This window comes from Hevea brasiliensis, chromosome 14, assembly GCF_030052815.1.
Source record: "Hevea brasiliensis isolate MT/VB/25A 57/8 chromosome 14, ASM3005281v1, whole genome shotgun sequence".
Classification (NCBI taxonomy): Eukaryota; Viridiplantae; Streptophyta; class Magnoliopsida; order Malpighiales; family Euphorbiaceae; genus Hevea; species Hevea brasiliensis.
In genome coordinates this window covers 37,841,421-37,861,865 of record NC_079506.1, presented here as the reverse complement: position 1 = coordinate 37,861,865, position 20,445 = coordinate 37,841,421, and the positions used below count along the sequence as shown (strand labels likewise).

Below are 20,445 nucleotides of genomic sequence, written 5' to 3'. Positions count from 1 at the left end.
TTGAGGAAAAAGGAGGTGTTGTGGTTGCGCTAGGAGCCTCTTCCCATATCAAGGTTTAAACTTAATATAGATGAAGCTCATTTTGCACAGAGTGGTTTGTCTACTGGAGGAGGGATCTTGCGTAGTGATTCTGGGATTTGGATTTTTAGGTTCATGGCTAGCTTTGGTAATGTCCCTATTGAAGTTGCTAAGATGTGGTCTTTGCTTGAAGGGTTGAGGTTAGCTTGGAAGTTGGGTGTGAGATGCTTAAAAGTGGAATGTGATTGTTCTAAAATTATGAAAGCTATTAATTTTGAAAGAGATTTTCCAAGTTCATTTCAGGCTCAGTTGTCATTTAAGAGGTGTTTTGAAGCATGATTGGGTTGTTGATATAGTGCATGTTTTTCGAGAGGTGAACCAAGCAGCTGATTTTTCTCACGCATTTAGTTGTTCCCAACTATCTAGGTGTGCAGCATCTTGCAGATCCCCTGAGCTCTCTTAAGCCTTGGTTATTGCATGATTTTATAGGCATTGCTTTTCCTTGGAGTTGTGTGGTGTAGTCGTGTTTGTTGCTTTGTTTTCTACCGAAAAAAAGTGCATTAAATGTGTATATAGGCATGGCTGTATATGATTTTTTTTTTATTAGAAGATTAAGAAAATAGAGGCTCAACATAATATTATTGAGAGAGTGATACGATTTTAGCTACTTTATCAAGTTAAATTAGGCGATTGTATCTATTTTGTAATGATAAAAATTATTAATTATATTTGAAATACTAAATTTTAGTGTTTTTTTCATTAATATATATATATATATATATATATATATATATATATATATATTATAAAAAAATGAATTTAACACCTGAATAAATGAACACATGCTTTATTTTATAATTTGTTTTGTACTAAATAACAAGCCGGTTCAATGAGCGCGCACGGTATAAGCGTTGAATGGTTGATATTAACGTGTAGCATGTAGCAAACAGCCATGTGTATTGTCTGGACAGCTGTACTATCTTATTTCCTTTATCTTTCTTTCTCCATCTTCGACCAAACAATTCAATTGCTCATTTTTTGTCTTTTACAAGATTGCTATTGATACCTAAACATATAATAACAAGGGTGCTTCCTCTTCCTCTCGTATAAACTCACCATTTTACCCTTTGAAAAAACAAAACTCTGTTAAATTCAAATTAAATTCTGCAAATCAAATGAATGAATCACTGAATTAAACTTTAAATTAGTTTAAATTTATAATTAAATTAAATAATAAAATGACTTAAAGTGATTGATTAAACAGATAAATTAATGTAGTGATTGATCAGATAGATAAATTGGCGTAACTTAATTAATTTAATTAAACAATAAAAAATTTTATTTTTTTAAATTAATAAAAATTAAATTCAAGATCTCATAAAAAAATTTAAAAATTACAATCAATTTAATCAGTTTGATAATTTAAATCAACAAGAATATTATTGAAAAGTATAAATCGACTTTTATGTATTTAAAAAAGTTTATTAGCAATAAGAAAAATCACCACCACCGTCAAGAATTCAAATCTTGAAACTCTAAAGATTCTAAGATAACACAAAACTTCCCTAAAGAAAAAACGCAAGCCTCTTATGAAGAGAAATAAAAGTAAACCATGAAAAAAAATTATGCTTAAAAGGCACATATTAATAAATCTAAAGATATACTTTTACTGAAAAAAAAATAGAAAAAACAAAGAAAAAAAAATAGGAGTGAAACAGCGGCTAAGTTACTGTATCTATCATATTATTATCATAGTTATCAGAATCGAATCATATCGGACTCCAGTCCGATCAGTTTAATTGGAAAACAGACTATGATCCAATTTAATTCAATTATTAGATTCTGATTTATTAAGAACTGATGTGAATCGGTGTGAACTGCCAGACAACCGACAAACTGGCAATTTGGCAGGGTTTGGAACGGTTTTCCAAATCTATTCAATTAAAAAAAAATAATCATAAATCTGAGATAAGGAAAATGAGTTTTGAATCTGTGACCACTTATTATTTGCTACTATATGCTTTTGACCAAGACCATTCCTACTGCATGTTTTTCATGTTATGTCCTTACAATAGACTTATATATACTGAAATTAATTTACTAAAAAACTATATAAAATCATTTCTTCTATTAATTTAAATTATATTAATTTAAAATAGTTAATAACTATTAATATGTACAATAATTTACTATATTAGTATGTTAATTTGAATCATTGAATTATCTTTTTATATTATTATTACTATTATTATTATTGTTATATAATTTAATATATTAATATTTATTAATAAAATTATTATATAAAATTTTAATTTAAAATATTTCTTTATTATAAATAATTCAATATTATTATTTAAAAGTTTAATTAAAAATCTAAATTTTTTTAAAGAGCATTTATATATTAAAATATATAATAATAATTTTATAATACTTGTTTAATAGTATACTTATTGAAGTCTGATTAAATCTCAAACCCTTAACTAACCACTGCCTTCACCGGTTTTAAGACTGAGCTAGGTTTAAAAACTATGATTATTACCATCTATAATCTTTACTTTCTTATTATTAATCTTGTTGGCTTGAATGATTATCATAAATATTTGTTAATTTTTTACTAGAAAATAAGTCTACAATTTAGCATTTTTTTTTTAATGGAGATAAAATTTTAACATTGATTACAAGTAAATGCACCTCTTTTATCAAATAACATCGATTGCAAGTGTGGCTCGCTAGAAAACCCATTGTCGTACTTGATGAATCATTCGTTATTCAAAATAAATGGTTTCATTTTTACAATTTTCTACTTTCAAAATGAGCGATCAAACATGCTCAAAACATCCCAGTTTGAAGAAATTGTTGGTGAATGCCACCTGCCTGCATTATCATTCTTTTGTACTTCTCCCCTTTCAACAAGAATAATCAATGGCTCATAGTAATTACAAATTAGTTAAATCTTCCTCCCAGCATTCAAACAACCTCTACTTTCCCTTATCTATCTTCGCTGCTCCAATGGGAGCTTATAGGTCCTTTTCATGGTTATTTTTCTTTACACAATTAACTTTGACGGAGCCTCAAATTTCACAGCTATAAAAACTGATTTCAATGACATTGAAGTACAGATCGTCCATCCTTTCATAGTGATTCTAGTTTTTCAGCACTCCACGTCCAAAGCTTGTCTGGGTCAACACCCTCCGGCCCGAGCCCAAGAGATATGCAGAATAAGCATGTCCCCAAAATAATTTTAATATATTATCTATTTATTAAATATATTTTTATATATAAATATTATATATTCTATAACACAAAATATCATTTAAATTTTCAAAAATACATTTTTATTTATATTGAAAAGACAATGTGTGTAGCTTTGGATCCCTTGCTTGTAATTTTCTGCATATATTTAGGCTCAATAAAATGAAAATTCTGCCAGAAAGTCAGCAATCATTATAACTACTTTAATCGTTTTAGTAGCACAAATTATTTATTATTTTATTTTAATAATACAATTTAATATTTTTTAATATTACATATTTTCAAAATTACACTATATTATAGTAAATACAATTTGAGTTTATATTAAAATTTTTAATAATTATATGCCTCTTCAAAAACGAATGATTTTACATTTTTAATACAAACTATTTAGATAATCTTCATTTTTTATGACTTGCAACAAATTACGTCCAAGAATTTTTCCAAGTTTAAGATTAAATGTGTAATTCAAATTTTACAACTTTTTAAGTGCCGTTATTAAATTAGCTAATTTTAATTTTGAAAGCCATATATATATATATATATATATATATATATATATATATATATTGGGAAAATATAAATATAAATGTTCATGCAACAATAAGGCTCCGCCAGTCTGCATAACTTCCAGGGGAGGGAAAAAAAAATCTTTCCCAGGAAATTCGAAACCATAATCTGTCAACATACTATGACAGGTCACAACTAATTTTCAGCTGCAATAGCCAAGTTGATTTTGCACCAATTTCAATGAAGGCAGCAAGCAAAATGTTTCAAGAAATCTACCTAAAAGTCATTCAGAATGCAGCTCCAAGTATGTTCAGCATATAATCGATCGCGTCGAGTTAAGCAACCCAACTACTTAAAATTGGACAAGTATTTGCAAGCAAGGCAACAATGATCAATGCGAAAATGAAAAGCTCCTATTACTCGACTATGTATTTGAAATGCTTTCCTACCTTTCTTATAGCTCTCTACAAATATGAATAACCAGAAATTGATAAACTATATCTAGACCATCAAAAGGCGGGAAATTTGCCATGCAGGTAAAACAGAAACTATAGGAAAAAGAAAGCTAAAAACCAGCAAGAGAATCATAGAAGAATACAAAAGCCAATAAAACAAGAACCTTAAACACAAACTTATAGGGAATGAAAACCTGTCAGGAGCCAACCACCAAATGGAAGATGCATCATAGAAACACTTTGATTTGAGGCAGCCCACCCAAACCCATCACTTAAGAAGAATAACATGACTGCGCCATCCCTCTAATAAATATTGAGGCTTTAAGCAAGCAAGATAGCTCCACAACAGCAATCCATGGCTCAGCGAACATTCACAGCAATTAGCTCCATATTCTACTCTCAAGCAACAAAACTTCGGACAAACCTTAAAAAAATCCCCTACTACTGGGAATGGTAACATCTAGCAAACACTGAGAATCCCATCTGCTACATTCTGCTTGTCTGAGGCAAGTGGCTTACTTGAGGCATCTCCAGCTTTAGCAACTGGCCCATTTTCAGAATGCTTCAAGTCCCCATTGGACTGGGAAGTTGAAATGGATTCCTGGGCCACATCACCCACGACATCCAGTGCATTGTCTGATCCATTTGCTAGTTCTTTCTTCTCATCTTCTAGCTTTCCTTCTAGTACCTGCACTTGTGTAAGAGAGAGAATACAAAAGAATTCACTCTTAATGGGGAGTCATTAACTGCCACACATGCCAGCTACCAATTGACAAAAAAGAGCATTTTAAGATGATCAAACAGAAACAAACAAGAAATTATATGCCAAGCAAGTCTTGCCTGTTTCTGGAACTGCTGTTGCTTCACCTTCTTCTCCTGAATTATCTTTTGCCGCTTCTCATAAAATCCAAAATCATCCAAAATGCATGTTTTGCTGGAATGATCTTTGAATATTTTGACCATTTTAAGTCCCTGCTCCAGCTTAATCTACAAAATACCCCAAGAAAATTGTTTAGAATGATGTATAGAAAAAGAAAGAAGAACAGGAAAAAAAAGGAGGCAGGAGGCAAGTATTCAGCCAAACAAGAAAAAATCATAATTACCTCTTGTGTGTCCCTGCTGTTAGTTACAGGTTTGTTCTCATTGTTCTCGAGGGTAATGTGCTTCAACAAACTGTTGGGTACATCCTTTACAATATGCCACTTCAATGGGAAACAACCAGTCCACTTATCCTGTTGCCAGTATTCAACATTCTTGAAAAAATCAACAGGCCCAACCATCTCCGCAAGGCCAACAAATTGCCCACTAGTATTAACCTAGATAAAATTCAAAAGAATACATGATAAAAGCCAAGAATAGTGGTCAAATAAGTAAAACAGGAATTACTTGCATTTATATGCTCACCGAGAAGAAAAGAAATACAGGGCAGCCACCAGATTTCTGCTGGCTCTCCTGATACGCTGCATCAAGCTTCTTGTTCCCATTTGGAGTGCTGGCCCACACATTATACTTTATGCTCTTATGGACATCATCCTCGCTATAAGACTTAATAACAAAAAATTTAGCATCACTATATTCCTCAGGGAAATCTGCTTTGTTATATTGTTCCTTGTCTGGTGTAATAGCAATCTCATCTTTTCTCTCATTAACAGTTTCAATGGAAGGCACATTCTGGCCCTTGACAATTAATGTGACAGGTGTGAAACCCTTTTGGTTCTTAAATCCCTTGGCCCTTGGTCCCCTATTTAGCTCATTCAAACCATCAATACCCTCATTTCGATAACCAAAGTAACCAATGCCTCGCCCTCTGGGTTTATATTTGCTGTCAACACCCAACCACCCATTTGCATTCATCCTTGAATCATAACCAGTCGATCCAATGCTCATACTAGACCTAAAAGTGTTTCCATATTGACCATAAAACTTGTTTGGGTACATCCCGTTCATGTACCCATGAGTTGATCCCGTGCCAGAGATTAGACCAGGGTGATGCAATCCCTGTGAAGTAATATAGTCATATTAGATAGATGCTAAGCAAATTACTTTTACATTCCAATCACCCAAGTGTGTATTTTCAGGGCTGCTAAAACCCCACACACACACACACACACACACACACACAAAAGAAAAAAAACAAAATGACTAAAACAGCATAATTTAAGACGCTGAGGCAGTGGCACAAATCCCAGGATAATCTCATGTCTGATTACAAATATAAATCCAATTAAGTAATAGATTCTGGTATCATACACTCGCCCAAATATTGAAAATGTTAAAAAAAAAATCAGTTTAGATACTCAGGCAAATCTGCAAACAGTCCAGAACCCAATATATTTTGCATGTTTTTTGCCCACATAACTCATACAAAAGAACCATCGTTACTCCAATCATTCAGGGAAAGAATAAAAAAAGACAAAAATAAACAAGATAATAAAATTCTGCATACCATATAACTGGAATTTTGCCGGAAACTATAGTTCCTCGGATATGGAATATTATTAGACTTCAAAACTGAAGAAGCAACGCCAGTCCCTCTGTACTTCCCGTCAAAGCCAAATCTTGGATCCTGATAATCAGCAGCAGGTATACCTCCCGGCAAAATACCCCTTCCATTTGTATTATTCAAATTCAACAATGAATTTTGATATGTTGGCTTAGTGGGAATTGAACCATTGTTTGCCTTCTTTCGTGCACCACTAACAATGGCACTAGAATTCACTTTGGTGGCTTCTGCCAGCGAAGACTTTTGGTCAGCAGGGACAGAGGGGGGAGTAAGCTCCCCTTGAGACGATACAGCCTGACTTGGAGTGAATGATTCACCAGTAGGTGTCAGCGGCTGGAAATAAGCAGGATACTGGTAGTGTTGAGGCCCATATATCTGGCCATCATTTACCAATGTTGGAACTGGGGAAGCTGCAGGTGAATATGGGCCATAAGGTGCATATCCATAACCATTATGATACATAACAGGCCCATTATCCCCATAAACTCCCTGTCAAAAGAAATAAGCACATTAAGGTAAGAAAGACTAAAATGACACATAAAACAATCCAAAGAACTGCCATAAATAAATTGGTTTCTGACTTAGTATGTATACTTACTGATGCCATCTCCACTCCATCTGTATTTGCATATCTAGAATAGTCATCCCACTCATTACCATTCCCGTTATAGCCTGAAAGAACTTATAATAAATCAATAAAATGCCTAAATATATTGTGGAAGCTATTATCCAATAAGAAACAAAAAATAATAAGTGCCACAAATATTCAGTTCTCAAGATTCTTCACAATTTGATCCAATGAATTTAAATAAGCTTTCTTTAAACAAAATTCAAAAACTGAATTCACAAAAGACACTCAGAACACATCATCTTACTTCCATAATAATAGGCGGGAGAAGGATAACCACTAGGAAGGTAGCACATCGTTGGATCCATTAAATCAGGTAGAAATGGTGTCGCCGACCGCTCAGATGACTGGATCTGACCATTTGCAGGAAAGCCCGACTCCACGCCACCATATTGGTAAACATAAGTCTGCCCAAAATACAGAAATCAAAGAAGGTTCACGTAAAAAATACAGTCTCCTCAGAACAATAACAAAGTTGAGGGGGAAAAATATATAAAATACCTTATTGTTGGGCTCAGGAATTTCAAAGGTCTTTGCTTGAGAATCTAATGACAAATTCTGCAGCAATTCTGCAGCTTCTATTGGAAAGAAAAAAAAAAAGTAAAGGAAATACACAGAACACAGTTTGGGTCTTAACCATTAATTAAGACGAACCAATAAAGAAATAGGCAAAACTTCTCCATCTATTAAGCATCCCCTGGCAGAGACAATTATATAAAATAAAATCTCTATAAAATTTTTTAAAAAATGAACAAGTATCAATCACCACTGCAATCACTCTAGCAGCAACAGAGAGCATAGACCCAGCAAACCAAATCCTACCCATCCAATTGAGTGAATCATAGCATCCATCACAAAAACAAAAGCGAATCAAGGACACAGATGAACAAACCAATAGCACACATAAAAAAAATTACAAAAAACTCATGAAATAGAAGATCTCGAACAGGATTAGAAAGCAATGAAAAAATGAAAAAGAAAATATACCCAGATGAGGAAATTGAGAAAGGATACTCTCAGAAGAGGGAGCAACGGTAGCCATAAGTGGATAAAATTGATATTCAGATCTTATAGATAAAACCCTAAATCTCCTAGAAATAAGGTAAAAAATAGGATTTAGGGGTTTGAGTGGAGAGAGAGGGAGAGGGTTGTTAGGAGCTCGCAGCCGCCAAGAGGGTGAAGGCTTGGGAGGTTTTGTTCATTCAAAAGCAGTGATTCAAATATCACCACGGCTCTCTTTGGGACCTACTTCCTAATATATATTTTTTTTAAATTAATATATTTTATAATATCTCATAAATCTCAAGTTCTGCTAATTATAATTAAAATTTTCAAAAAAAAATATATCAATTGAATATTCTTTATTTACTTTATTTTTAATTTTTGAAAAAAAATTAATTTACTTTATTTTTTTATAATTAGATCAAAACTTAACTATTCATTTAATAATAGTAATTAGCAAAGTAAAATTTACTTTAAAAAAATCAAAATAATGATAAAAACTCATATATATATATATATATATATATATATATATATTATTACATTTATATTTTATATTTATTAATAAAAATTAATATATAATAATGTGTTTTATTACTTAATTATCCTGTCTTATGAAGAATAAATTTATTATATATTTTTTTTGTCAATTCATAAATTTTCATTTATAATTTTATATGAAATGCTAATTTATAAAGTAAATAAATCTTGCAATTTGTTTAATTCGTGATGATTTTATAATAATAACAACAATAATAGCTTTCATTAATAATAATTTCATATTGATAAACGCCAAATGAACCACTTTTCTGTAGATCGTTAAACGAACATGTATAAAAAATACCCTAATAAATTAGAAAAAATAATTTCATATTAGTTTCTAAATTCTAACTATTTTCCTTATTAAGAATTAAGAATATTTAATTTACAGATTTTTTTAAATGCACTTGAAAAGTATACATAGACAATATATATGATAATAAAATTTAATATAAAAGTTTCTAATAAAAATATATATTAAAATATAAATAAGTAAAAGAATGCAATATAAATCTATTTCAACAAATTTTGATTTAGTTAATAAAAATAACTAAGAAAAAAATTATCATTAAAAAAAATTTGTTATATAATATAAGTAAAACAACAAATGAAAGATTCAAACGATAAAAAGGGTTAGAAAAATTATTACAATTCCACATGTACATGCATAAATAATTCCAATTCCATCCATTCTCTGCTATCCAGAAGCCTCGTCCTATAACAAGAAAGAAAAAAAAAGCGTGAAAAAAAAACATAAGTTCTGTAGCTCTTTCCCAAAAGACATCAAAATAAATAAATTCATCTAAAAAAACCCAAAATATTTAAGGGTAGATCACAAAAAAAAAAAAAAACTTTAATCTTTGCTCATTTTTACAATTCTACCTTTTTTTTTTAATAATTTCACCTCAAATTTTGACATATGATTTAATTTTGCCCTACCATATCATCACGTCTAATAAATATTATAATATCTAATTAACCATTAACTATCAATAAATTACCTTAATAATACCTAAATTGAAAACAAAATTTAGGATCTCTAATACAAAATCGATTATACTTCTTTGGCTCATTTATCCATGAGCAAGAATAAGCAAAAAAGTAATGAACCAAAGGAGCATAATCGATTTTGAGTTAGGAATTCTAAGTTTTCTTTTTCATTTTAGGGATTATTAGGGTAACTTAGGGATAAGGTTAGTACTTAATTAAATATTATAATACTTATTAGACATGATAGCGTGGTGTTACTGTTAAGTTCAACAACTGATTTTGACGATAAGATAAAATTAAATTGGGTATCAAAAGTTGAGGTAAAATTATTAAAAAAATGATGAATTAGAATTGTAAAAATTGCCAAAGATTAGATTTTTTTGGCAATTTTTCCAATATTTAATGTGAATATTATCCAAACTTGTGTATATAAACAACTGTATTCATATTACGATTTACCAGTCTACCTTCCTAACCGACCTTGTTTTATTTGCATAACTGAACATAAACATACCAACCAATAACGTGCATATAAAGTTTGAGAGAAGCCTTCATGCAGATAATTATATGGTGCACAACGGTACACATATAACCAAAATTATAGACGAATAGTTGAACGCAGAACATTTCTCATTTTATCACCTTTCAAAAAAATAAGCTAGCATATTTCATACGTCAAAATCATATATTAACACGTACAATGATTACAAGGTTTTACACAATATTCAAAAAGAGACCGGAGAAGAAAAAAAGCACTTTATAACAAAGGCACTTTTGTGTGGGATCTAATCCATATGGATTTCATGTGTTATGGACTAACCTTTGATTTTATATTGCATTTCACTTAGTTAATAATTGTATATGTTATATATAGCGCACAACAGATATGATGTTTTTTAATTAAATTATATTTATATAATTCTAAGTAATTAAGAGAAATAAAAATGTTAAATCTATATTATTGTTAATAACATAAATAATGAAATTTAAATTGTTAAAAATCATTAGTATAAATAGAATTTTGTTTAGTTTAAACACTTGTCTAATTAAATTAAGATGTTAATTTAAGATAGGATTTTTATAAAAAAAATTTTAACGTGGACAGTTGTATAATTAAAATTTATAACTTAATTACATTTTATTAAAATTTATAAAATTCATTAGAAAAAAAAATTTATTTATTTTAAAACTACTTGTATATTTAAATTAGGATGTTACGATAATTTTTTTTTTTATAAAAGTAAACCATGAAACCAAAAATTATGCTTAATCAATGGTTAATAGCAATTACAAATTAGTTAAATCTTCCTCACTAGCATTCACACAACCTATACTTAGCTTATCCATCCTTTCACGGGTCTTTAAACTTGCTCCTAGCTTTTCACCACTCCACTCCACGTCCAGAGTTTGTTTGGCTCAACACCCTTCGGCCCGCGCCCAAGGGCTACGAAACTTATAAAAATTACCCTTTTATTAATATTGAAAAGACTAGGACGTGTACGGTCAATGCCTATCAATCAGCCAGAACAATCTCGTGCGCCCGAATGCAACGTTCCAATAGTTTACTCGGTCCATTTTATGTAGCTTAATTATATTGCCTCACTTCAGCGAAGAGAAGTTGGGTAACAATAAATATATATGTAAACGAGGCTTTGCAAGTCTTCTTTAACTTCCAGCGGAATCTTCCCCAGGAAATTCCAAACCGCCATAATCTGTCAACATACCATGGCAGATCATAACAACCTTTCAGCTGCGATAACTAAGTTGATTTTGAACCAATTTCAATGAAGGACGGACGCAAAAAGTTTCAAGAAATATACCAAGAAATCATTCAGAATGCAGCTCCAAGTTTAGCATATAATCGACAGCATCGAGATACGCAACTCAACTACTTAAACTGGACAAGTATTTCAAGGAAGGCAACAATTATCAATGCGAAAATGAAAAGCTCCTATTACTCGACTATGTATTTGAAATGCTTTCCCACCTTTCTTATAGCTCTCTAAAAATATGAATAACCAGAAGTTGATAAACTATATCTAGACCTTCAAAAGACGGGAAATTTGCCATGCAGGTAAAACAGAAACTATAGGAAAAAGAAGCTAGAAACTACCAAGAGAATCATATAAGAATACAAAAGCCAAGAAAACAAGAACCCTAAACACAAACTTATGGGGAATGAAAACCTGTCAGGAGCCAAACACTAAATGGAAGATGCATCATAAAAATACTTCGATTTGAGGCAGCCCACCCAAACCCATCACTATTGAAGAATACCATGACTGCTCCATCCCTCTGACAAATATTGAGGCGTTAAACAAGCAAGACAGCTGCACAATAGCAATCCATGGCCCAACGAACATTCACAGCAATTAGCTCCATATTCTACTCTCAAGCAACAAAACTTCAGATAAACCTTAAATCAATCCCTACTACTGGGAATGGTAACAGCTAACAAACATTGACAATCCCATCTGCTACATTCCGCTTGTCTGAGGCAAGTGGCTTACTTGCCTTAGAGGCATCTTCTCCAGCTTTTGCAACTGGCCCATTCTCTGAATGCTTCAGGTCCCCATTGGACGGGGCAGTTGAAATGGATTCCTGGGCCACATCACTCACGACCTCCAATGCATTGCGTGATCCATTTGCTACTTCTTTCTTCTCATCTTCAAGCTTTCCTTCCAATACCTGCATTTGTGTAAGATAAAAATACAAAAGAATTCACTCTTAATGGAGAGTCATGAACTGCCACAGAAGCCAGCTACCAATTAACAAAACAGATCATTTTAAGACAATCAAACAGAAACAAACAAGAAATTATATGCAAAGCAAGTCTTGCCTGTTTCTGGAACTGCTGTTGCTTCACCTTCTTCTCCTGAATTATCTTTTGACGCTTCTCATAAAATCCAAAATCATCCAAAATGCATGTTTTGCTGCAATGATCTTTGAATATTTTGACCATTTTAAGCCCCTCCTCCTGCTTAACCTGCAAAATACCCCAAGAAAATTGTTTAGAATGATGTATAGAAAAAGAAAGAAGAACAGGAAAAAAAAGGAGGCAGGAGGCAAGTATTCAGCCAAACAAGAAAAAATCATAATTACCTCTTGTGAGTCCCTGCTGTTAGTTACAGGTTTGTTCTCATTGTTCTCAAGGGTAATGTGCTTCAACAAACTGTTGGGTACATCCTTTACAATATGCCACTTCAATGGGAAACATCCAGTCCACTTATCCTGTTGCCAGTATTCCACATTCTTGTGAAAATCAACTGGCCCAACCATCTCTGCAAGGCCAACAAATTGCCCACTAGTATTTACCTAGATAAAATTCAAAAGAATACATGATAAAAGCCAAGAATAGTGGTCAAATAAGTAAAACAGGAATTAATTGCATTTATATACTCACCGAGAAGAAAAGAAATACAGGGCAGCCACCAGATTTCTGCTGGCTCTCCTGATATGCTGCATCAAGCTTCTTGTTCCCATTTGGAGTGCTGGCCCACACATTATACTTTATGCTCTTATGGACATCATCCTCGCTATAAGACTTAATAACAAAAAATTTAGCATCACTATATTCCTCAGGGAAATCTGCTTTGTTATATTGCTCCTTGTCTGGTGTAATAGCAATCTCATCTTTTTCCTCATTAACAGTTTCAATTGAAGGCACATTCTGGCCCTTGACAATTAATGTGACAGGTGTGAAACCCTTGTGGTTCTTAAATCCCTTGGCCCTTGGTCCTCTATTTAGCTCATTCAAACCATCAATACCCCCATTTCGATAACCAAAGTAACCAATGCCTCGCCCTCTGGGTTTATATTTGCTGTCAAAACCCAACCACCCATTCACATTCATCCTCGAATCATAACCAGTCGATCCAATGCTCATACTAGACCTAAAAGTGTTTCCATATTGACCATAAAACTTGTTTGGGTACATCCCATTTATGTATCCATGAGTTGATCCCATGCCAGAAATTGGACCAGCGTGATGCAATCCCTGTGAAGTAAGATAATCACATAAGAATAGATGCCAACCAAATTAATTTTACATTCCAATCACCCCCGAGTGTGTATTTGCAGGGTTGCTAAAAACCACACACATACAAAAACTATGAATGACTAAGCATAATTTAAGACGCTGAGGCAGTGGTAGAAATCCGAGGAAAATCTCATATCTGATTACAAATACAAACGCAATTAAATAATAGATTCTGGTATCACACACTCACCCAAACATTAAAATGTTAAACAAAAAAATTTTCAATTTAGATACTTAAGCAAACTTGCAAGCAGTCCAAAACCCAATATATTTTGCATGCTTTTTGCCCACATAACTCATACAAAAGAACCATCGTTAGTTTAATCATTCAGAAAAAAAAATGACACAAATAAACAAGATAACAAAATTTTGCATACCATATAACTGGAAGTTTGCCGGAAATTATGGTTCCTCGGAGATGGAATATTATTAGCCTTCAAAACTGAAGAAGCAATGCCAGTGCTTCTGTTCTTCCCATCAATGCCAAGTCTTGGATCCTGATAACCAGTAGCAGGTATAGCCCCTGGCAAAACACCCCTTCCATCTGTATTATTCAAATACAACAATGAATTTTGATATGTTGGTTTAGTGGGAATTGAGCCATTGTTTCCCTTCATTCCTCCACCACTGACAATAGCACTAGAATTCACTTTGGCGGTTTCTGCCAGTAAAGGCTTTTGGTCAGCAGGGGCAGTGGAGGGAGTAAGCTCCCCCTGAGATGATACCGCCTGACTTGGAGTGAATGATCCACTGTTAGGTGTCAGCGGCTGGAAATAAGCAGGATACTGGTAGTGCTGAGGCCCATATATCCGGCCATCATTTACCAATGTTGGAACTGGGGAAGCTGCAGGTGAATATGGGCCATAAGGTGCATATCCATAACCATTATGATACATAACAGGCCCATTATCCCCATAAACTCCCTGCCAAAAGAAATAAGCACATTAAACAACGGTCAAAACTCAAATAGCATGCTGAAAACTTTAGGGCAAGAAAGACTAAAATGAAACATTAAACAATCCAAAGAACTGATATAAACAAATTGGTTTCTGACTTAGTATGTATACTTACTGATGCCATCTCCACTCCATCTGTATTTGCATATCTAGAATAGTCATCCCACTCATTACCATTTCCATTATAGCCTGAATGAATTTATAATAAATCAATACAACGCCTAAATACATCGTGGAAGTTATTATCCAATAAGAAACAGCCAAAAATAATAAGTGCCACAATACAAGATTCTTCACAATTTGATCCAATGAATTTAAATAAGCTTTCGTTAAACAAACTTCAAAAATTGAATTCACAAAAGAAACTCAAAACACATCATCTTACTTCCATAATAATAGGCAGGAGAAGGATAACCACTAGGAAGGTAGCACATCGTTGGATCCATTAAATCAGGTAGAAATGGTGTCGCTGACCGCTCAGATGATTGGATCTGGCCATTTGCAGGAAAGCCCGACTCCACACCACCATATTGGTAAACAGAAGTCTGTCCAAAAGACAGAAATCAAAGAAGGTTCAAATAAAAAATAAAGAGTCCTCAGAACAATAATAAAGTTCAGAAAAAAAAAAAAAAAAAAAAAAAAAAAAAAAAAAAACCTATAAATACCTTCTTGTTGGGCTCAGGAATTTCAAAGGTCTTTGCTTGAGAATCTAATGACAAATTCTGTAGCAATTCTGCAGCTTCTATAGGAAAGAAAAAAGAAGTAAAGGAAATACACAGAACACAGTTTGGGTCTTAACCATTAATTAAGACGAACTAATAAAGTAGGCAAAACTTCTCCATCTATTAAGCATCACCTTGCAGAGACAATTATATAAAATTAAAAAAAAAAAAGTATCAATCACCACTGCAATCACACTTGCAGCAACAGAGAGCATAGACCCAGCAAACCAAATCCTACCCACCTCCAATCGAGTGAATCATAGCATCCATATCAAAAACAAAAGCAAATCAAGGACACATATGAACAAAACAATAGCACATATCAAAAACCAAAAGAAAAAAACACCATGAAATAGAAGATACAGATCTCGACCAGGACCGGAAAGCAATGAAAAATGAAAAAGAAAATATAACCAGATGAGGAAATTGAGGAAGGATACTCTCAGAAGAGGGAGCAACGGTAGCCATGAGTGGATTAAATTGATAGTCAGATCTTATAGATGGAACCCTAAATCTCCTAGAAATAAGGTAAAAATAGGATTTAGGGGTTTGAGTGGAGCGCGAGAGAGGGTTGTGAGGAGCTCGCAGCCGCCAAGAGGGTAAACGTTTGGAGGAAAGAGGGTTTTGTTCATTCAAAAGTAGTGATTCAAATACCATCAGGGCTTTCTCTTTGGAAAAATTATTCAATGAAAACGGTTTCACTGTAATCAACCAGGTGGACCAATTATAATTAACAATTATTGTATATAGAATAATTTCACTAAAAAAAATTATCAATTGAACATTACTATTGTGCATTCTTTATTTAATTTATTTTTAATTTTTTTAAAGAAATTAATTTACTTTATTTTTATTTTATTTTTTTGAAAACTTATCAATTCATTTAATTATAGTAACTAGCAAAATAAAATTTACATATATATATATATATATATATATATTTCAAATGTATACTGCACATTATTTATGTAATTATATAATTTATTTTTGTATAATTTTTTATATAATATAATGTAATATTATATATTGTTTTTATTACTAAAATTGAAATAATATAATTAACAATCTTACTTGCATATATCCATACATATATGAAGTAATTCCAATTCCATCAGTTTTTTACCATCTAAAAGCCTCCTGCCATGACAAGAGAGAAAAAAAATAATGAAAAAAAAAAAACAAAACAGAAGATCTGCTAGCTTTTTCCTAAAAGGAATCATAATAAATGATTTCATCTTAGAAAAGCCCAAAATATTTAATGTGAATATTAACCAAGCTTGTGTATATGAACTACTGTACACATATAACCATTTACTAATCTACTTTCCTAACTGACCTTGTTTTATTTGCATAATTGAACATAAACATATCCATGTAAAGTTTGAGAGAAGCCTACATACAAACAATTATATGGTGTACAATGACATATTTATAACCATAGTTACAAACGAATAGTTGAACGCAGTTTTTCACCTTTCAAAGAAATAAAATAGCATATTTCGTACATCAAAATAAAATATTAACACGTACAATAATTTAAACCCCATCAATAATTGCAAGGCTTTACACAATATTGAACAAGAGACAAGAGGAGAAAAAAAATAACATATAATTCATTACTTGCATTTTTAAGTGATTAATTGAAAAAAAAAAAAAAAAGCAAAGCAGCCACACAAAAAAAAAATGCAAAAGTACTTCTGTTGGAAAACTAATCCATATGGATTTTATATGTTATGGCCTAATCTTTTATTTTATATTGTATTTCACTTAGTTTATATTATAAATAACTTATATATTAGATACTAAAGAGATAAAGAATTCATACATTATTAAAATGCGAGAAAAGAAAGAAATAAAAAAAATAAAATAAAATATATATAGAATTATATATATTTAAATAAATTTATATTATTCTATGATGACACTTGGCATATATGAATATGAAATAAAATAATTATTTTATTTTAATTTTATAATTAAATTTTAATAGATGTGTTTATTAATAAACAAGTATACATATTACACACAAATAACTACATCTATTAGAAGATGTGCCAATTTAAAATAAGCAGTCATTTCTGTTGGAAATAAATAGATGTATTTATCTAGAAAGGTGCCATGACTTTTATTGTTTATAAATATGGATGAGTTATTTTACGGCTGAACATTCGGTTCGAACCGAACCCAAATGAACCGAACTGATAAAATCGAATAAGCAGATTTTTCATATATCAAAAACCAAACCGAACTGAAATATATGAAAAATCGAACAGAACTGAACCGAACTATTTCGGTTCGGTTTAGTCGGTTTGGGCTTTAATGGGCTTTTTAATTTGGACCTGATTTTTCCCTATTTGAAGCTGATTTTCCCCCTTTTGACCTTTATTTTTCCCTATCTAGAATCTCATTTTACATTAGTAATAAAGCAAATATAAAAGTCCTTAACAGTCTAAATAATCCAATACAATAAAATAAAAGTCATCCAAAATAAAAGTTCTCACAATCCAAACAGAATTAAAAAAAAAAAAACAGAAGTCATTGCACAGTCCACATTAAACAAACTCTGTCCATGCAACAAACATAAAAGCCAACAAATAAGTTTTTAGCATAAAAGCCATATAATTAAAAATTAAAATATTACAATAATTCCACCACTTTGTCTTCAAATAGCAAGTCTGAATACTTCAAATACTAGCTGATGGATATGCAAACATGAAAAGTATTAGAATTGATAATAAAAAATAAACAATAATAACTTTAAACAATTATTGCAATATTTTACCTGTAGTAATATCAACCATCCAAATTCACAATGTTTCCATTGGTGCTACTTATTTCACAAAGTGCAAATACTGAAAAATAAATAAGAAATAATTTAGCAAATAAATTAACAAATAAAAGAAAATGAATTGAGAAAAATGAATTGAGATTAACGCATACCCTCTTCAAACCTTTCAAGATCTGCTAATTGTTCTTCAATAGATTTGCAGCAATGGGATTTCCGCAACCAATCTTGTGCGCATATTAAAGCTTTAACAATTTTAGGAGTTAAAGAACTCCTAAAAGGATCCAGTACTCTACCTCCAGTACTAAAGGTTGATTCTGAATCAACTGTAGATATAGGTACTGCAAGTATATCTCTTACCATGATTGAAAGGATGGAAAACCTACTGGAATTAAGTTGCCACCATTTTAATATATCAAATTCTTCTTTTTCATCCACCACTTTAATACCCTCATTCAGATAGCAATCTAGATCAGACTCATTGTTAGCTTCTCCAATCTCTATTTTATACTTCAAGAACTGATCCCCCATATTCAACCTTGATTTCTTTTTTGTTCCTTCACTTTTATTGTTTTCGCTTGTATTTCTAATAACAGTGCTACCACTTCCATTTTCAACTTGAAAAATTTTCTTATATTCATCAAACAATTCATATACAACCAATTTAATTTTCTTTGCTAACTCCATCCCCTTTTCTTTCCCATACACAGTTGAAAGAGAAAATTTCATAAATTCCATCTTATATCGAGGATCAACCACCACTGAAATATAAATTATTTTATTCATCTTATCAGGATCCCCCCAATATTTATCAAATTTCACCTTCATCCTATCACCCATACATGCCAACTCCATATTGTCACTCCCTTGCCACTCTTGCAATAAACAATCAACTGAACTAATCTCATTAAAAAATATATTAGAAGTGACATATCTAGATCCTGATATTCTCAAGGTAAGATCATAAAAAGTGGCTCAAAAAATCTATAACTCTCCTAACATGTTCCCAATCCAAACTATCTGTCAAACTATCACCTGATTGAAGATCAAGCTTAAAGCATGGATCTATCGTAGCATATCTATAAAATGCATTTTCAAACTTTTGTACAGCATTTAACATCAAATAAGTGGAATTCCACCTAGTGCACACATCTAAGCATAAAGAATTTTTACTTTCAATCCCCTCCATCTCACAACATGATTTTAAACTTTTGCAACCTAACAGGAGATTTCCTAACATATCTCATTGCTTCCCTAACCTTTTTTAGTGAAACATTGGATTCCTTCAATCCATCCACAACAACTAAGTTAATTATGTGTGCAATGCATCTCATGTTAAATTACTTGCAATTTAAAATGCTAAACCCCCAACCAACTAATTTCTTTTTCAAATACGCAATAGCAACATCATTTGAACTAGCATTATCAACAATTATTGTAAACACTCTCTTAATCCCCCAATTTACCAAACAAATCTCAACAGCCATACCAATATCATCACCCCTATGACTAGTAATTGGACAAAAATTTAGAATTTTTTTGTGCAATGTCCAATTATGATCAATATAATGTGTAGTGATACACATATAATTGATCATTTGCAACAAAGTCCATTTATCTGTGGTAATACAAACCCTTTGATTAAAATTTTGAAAGTAATTCTTCAATTTTTTCCTCCCTTTTGCGTATAAGTTATAACAAGCTCTTGAAATTATCCAACGGGATGGAATTCGAAACCTAGGTTGTATAGATTGCATAAATTCCTTAAACCCTTCCCCTTCCACAAACATAAATGGGAGCTCATCAACAATTATCATTTTAGCTAGATCCCGTCTCAATCTCTCTTGATCAAAACTCCAAATATTTGGTGTACCAAAATGGCTTCCCCTCCCTCTTGTGTACTAGAAAGTGGTTGCAAAGACAATTGTGATTGTCTAGTAATCATGCTATGTGGATTCTTTATGCATGCGGAAATGTGATTTCTAAGTGTAGTAGTGCCATTTTTTTTTAGTCACATAAAATTTTTTTGTAACAATAATTGCACT

General features: G+C 31.8%; 3 protein-coding genes across 6 annotated transcripts; all 3 read right to left on the bottom strand.

The window, feature by feature from the left end:
* Positions 1–4,175: 4,175 nt before the first annotated feature.
* LOC110654713 (YTH domain-containing protein ECT2) lies at positions 4,176–8,572 on the bottom strand. 2 transcript variants are annotated; one of them, XM_021810795.2, is made up of 9 exons: positions 8,354–8,572; positions 7,868–7,944; positions 7,614–7,773; positions 7,337–7,410; positions 6,682–7,227; positions 5,640–6,233; positions 5,339–5,551; positions 5,076–5,222; positions 4,176–4,923 (listed from the first exon to the last, which is right to left on the bottom strand). In XM_021810795.2, the coding sequence occupies exons 1-9, from the start codon at positions 8,406–8,408 to the stop codon at positions 4,696–4,698; spliced, it is 2,094 nt and encodes a 697-aa protein (XP_021666487.2). In that variant the 5' UTR covers positions 8,409–8,572; the 3' UTR covers positions 4,176–4,695. The 2 variants fall into 2 exon arrangements, with proteins under 2 accessions (XP_021666487.2, XP_021666488.2); XM_021810796.2 differs by having other exon boundaries at positions 8,381–8,572.
* Positions 8,573–11,985: 3,413 nt separating this feature from the next.
* On the bottom strand, positions 11,986–16,249 carry LOC110654714 (YTH domain-containing protein ECT2). 3 transcript variants are annotated; one of them, XM_021810798.2, is made up of 9 exons: positions 16,056–16,249; positions 15,559–15,635; positions 15,279–15,438; positions 15,009–15,082; positions 14,315–14,860; positions 13,302–13,895; positions 13,001–13,213; positions 12,738–12,884; positions 11,986–12,586 (listed from the first exon to the last, which is right to left on the bottom strand). In XM_021810798.2, exons 1-9 carry the CDS (start codon positions 16,081–16,083, stop codon positions 12,350–12,352), a joined length of 2,076 nt encoding a protein of 691 aa, XP_021666490.2. In that variant the 5' UTR covers positions 16,084–16,249; the 3' UTR covers positions 11,986–12,349. The 3 variants fall into 3 exon arrangements, with proteins under 3 accessions (XP_021666490.2, XP_021666491.2, XP_021666492.2); XM_021810799.2 differs by having other exon boundaries at positions 15,559–15,632; XM_021810800.2 differs by having other exon boundaries at positions 15,559–15,626.
* Positions 16,250–18,408: 2,159 nt separating this feature from the next.
* On the bottom strand, positions 18,409–19,887 carry LOC110654703 (zinc finger BED domain-containing protein RICESLEEPER 2-like). The gene is made up of 4 exons (XM_058134583.1): positions 19,745–19,887; positions 19,436–19,539; positions 18,556–19,341; positions 18,409–18,467 (listed from the first exon to the last, which is right to left on the bottom strand). Exons 1-4 carry the CDS (start codon positions 19,885–19,887, stop codon positions 18,409–18,411), a joined length of 1,092 nt encoding a protein of 363 aa, XP_057990566.1.
* Positions 19,888–20,445: the final 558 nt, after the last annotated feature.

Bases quoted from the DNA above. Each gene is read 5' to 3' on its own strand.
- LOC110654713 (XM_021810795.2), bottom strand. From the start codon at position 8,408: ATGGCTACCGTTGCTCCCTCTTCTGAGAGTATCCTTTCTCAATTTCCT. The intron at 7,774-7,867 runs GTATTTTATATA...TATTTTGGGCAG, and splicing joins TTCCTGAGCCCAACAATAAG to ACTTATGTTTACCAATATGG. The intron at 5,223-5,338 runs GTAATTATGATT...GGTATTTTGTAG, and splicing joins ACAGCAGGGACACACAAGAG to ATTAAGCTGGAGCAGGGACT.
- LOC110654714 (XM_021810798.2), bottom strand. From the start codon at position 16,083: ATGGCTACCGTTGCTCCCTCTTCTGAGA. The intron at 15,439-15,558 runs GTATTTATAGGT...TCTTTTGGACAG, and splicing joins TTCCTGAGCCCAACAAGAAG to ACTTCTGTTTACCAATATGG. The intron at 12,587-12,737 runs GCAAGACTTGCT...ACACAAATGCAG, and splicing joins AACAGCAGTTCCAGAAACAG to GTATTGGAAGGAAAGCTTGA.
- LOC110654703 (XM_058134583.1), bottom strand. From the start codon at position 19,887: ATGGCTGTTGAGATTTGTTTGGTAAATTGGGGGATTAAGAGAGTGTTT. The intron at 19,540-19,744 runs GTAATTTAACAT...TGTGTGCACTAG, and splicing joins TTTAGCATTTTAAATTGCAA to GTGGAATTCCACTTATTTGA. The intron at 19,342-19,435 runs GTGATAGTTTGA...TGAGAATATCAG, and splicing joins TAAGCTTGATCTTCAATCAG to GATCTAGATATGTCACTTCT.